The sequence below is a fragment of the Ranitomeya variabilis genome, chromosome 7 (assembly GCF_051348905.1).
Source record: "Ranitomeya variabilis isolate aRanVar5 chromosome 7, aRanVar5.hap1, whole genome shotgun sequence".
NCBI lineage: Eukaryota > Metazoa > Chordata > Amphibia > Anura > Dendrobatidae > Ranitomeya > Ranitomeya variabilis.
This window is the reverse complement of record NC_135238.1, coordinates 30543472-30545597: the sequence shown is the minus strand read 5'-3', so window position 1 is coordinate 30545597 and position 2126 is coordinate 30543472. Positions and strand designations below refer to the sequence as shown.

Genomic DNA, 2126 nt, shown 5'->3' with positions numbered 1-2126 from the left:
TCAAGGGCTGGTTTCCCTGGCTAAAGTTTTGAGAATGACTTTGGGGGAGTAGGACCAGATATGAGACCATTCAGCTTACGGTAAGGTGGATCCTAAATCTGATTCCCATTTGCAGACGTAAGTTAAATGTGTAAAGAAGGGGGCATGGATCAAGTGTGAATGTTTCAACAAAAGTTGTTGTGACTATTTGTTATGTGTTCTATGGTTTATAAAACATGACACTCTATTGTGTTATATATATATATATATATATATATATATATATATATATATATATATATATATATATATATATATATATATATATATATATATATATATATATATATATATATATATATATATATATATATAAGCCTGGACTAACAATTACACATTTCTGTACAATACTTGGTAATATTCATTTTTTTCACGTTGTTTGTTTCTGAGAATGAATGTTCAGATTATTTTTTTTGTCTCTTTTTTTCCATCCGGCAGTTTCTAACCATGGAACATGAAGTGTTTGAAAACTTCTGTTATGAATTCTGGGATTTATTACATTCAGAAGATCTAAGAGCCTTATCTCCTAGCACAGACAATCCAACCCCTGTCCAGTACTTCAGCTTTGTGCTCTCCATAATCACTTGTATCATCGGATTTACCGCCAACCTTCTTGTCATCGTCATCACTGGATTCTTAATGAAGAATAACAAATATAAAATCTGGTTCCTGAACTTGGCTTTTGCTGATTTTGCCTTTCTTCTGTTTCTACCCCTCAAGGCTGTGTCTGTATTAAGAGGAAGATGGCCGCTTTGGTCAATCGTGTGTAAATTCTACAACTTCCTTACCTTTGTTAATATGTACGCCAGTATTTACATCCTCACGGTGCTGACTATTGATCGCGCCTTGTCTGTCGCAAAACCAATATGGCACCTGAGGTTTTATTCTAAAAATTTTTGCTGCTTTATGTGTGCACTCATCTGGGTTTCATCGGCCCTATGTAGTATTCCAGCCATCATCTATAGTGATGTACATGAAGAACAATGCACACTGTCTTACTATGACACTTCTCTTGTTGCAAACGTATTAAGTTACAGATTAGAAGAAGATGAGATGCACGATGAGCCAAGAGAAAACTGCGGAAATCGCTCACACTTTTCAGATTCTGAAAGAAGTGAGATAGTCACGGAATGGACGGAAAGGACTATTACAACAGTGCGCATTGTAGTGCCGCTTGCATTGGTTGGTTATTGCATCCCGCTGTGTGTGATCGTGTCCTCCAACATCATCATAGCTTTCCATGTGAAGAATTCCAGGATGGTGGCAACTTCCAGACTCTACAGATTGGTGATTATTGGAATGATGAGCTTTTTCTGTACCAGAACTCCATATGTTTTGACCTATATCACTTTCTTGGTGTCTGCCTACACAATGGATATGAAGTTGTGGTATAAACTATCTGTCTTTTTGCCGCTGTTATTTACCATATCGGCTACTAATAGTTTACTGAATCCGGTAATTTATGTTCTAGTAATAAAGCAAGCAAGACATGAACTTCTTCATTTTTGGGGACGAAGTAGATTGAGAGTGACACAAAGGTTTTCAACAACTTTGTCTAGTCATCACTACAAAGCGCCTGCGCCTGCTGATCCAATGGTGTCTGCCAGGACGTTAAGTGATGACAATCGCGCTGTGGTTCTATGACACGATTTTCAGGAATCGTGGTAAAACCGACACATTTTTGAAGATCATGGAAATAAAACATAATTTTTACCATGATTTCTGAAATTTGTAGCAAAAAATATGCAACACGATTGCATGTGTGAACCTACCCTAATTTTTGCTCTAGTTGAACCTTGTAGCTAAACATGAATATGATAGTTTAGGATTATGAGTCTCTAAATAAAGGTCTGTTCACAACTATGTCTTCAATTGCTACAGTATTTCCAAATAGCACTATTGTTTGTTGTTGTCCTGTAGCATGTATATGTGTGACTGTGTATGAAGTGTAAATGTTGCCTCTTTTGCATTTTTGTTATATTGTGTTGTATTACGGGTTGTGCTGATGCCAGTTGGGTGGCTCTCAGCAAAGTTATATAAGACACTGATTACGGTAGGTGTCTGATGCCATATGGCATGCTAAGGGA

The 2126-nt window shown here is 36.8% G+C and overlaps 1 protein-coding gene across 1 annotated transcript; it reads left to right on the top strand.

The window, feature by feature from the left end:
* Positions 1–486: 486 nt before the first annotated feature.
* On the top strand, positions 487–1683 carry LOC143786186 (chemerin-like receptor 1). Its single transcript, XM_077275475.1, has one exon. It carries the CDS (start codon positions 487–489, stop codon positions 1681–1683), a length of 1197 nt encoding a protein of 398 aa, XP_077131590.1.
* The last annotated feature ends 443 nt before the right edge of the window (positions 1684–2126 follow it).

What these genes read in the sequence shown, in the direction of transcription:
- LOC143786186 (XM_077275475.1), top strand. Translation starts at nt 487, where the DNA reads ATGGAACATGAAGTGTTTGAAAACTTCTGTTATGAATTCTGGGATTTA.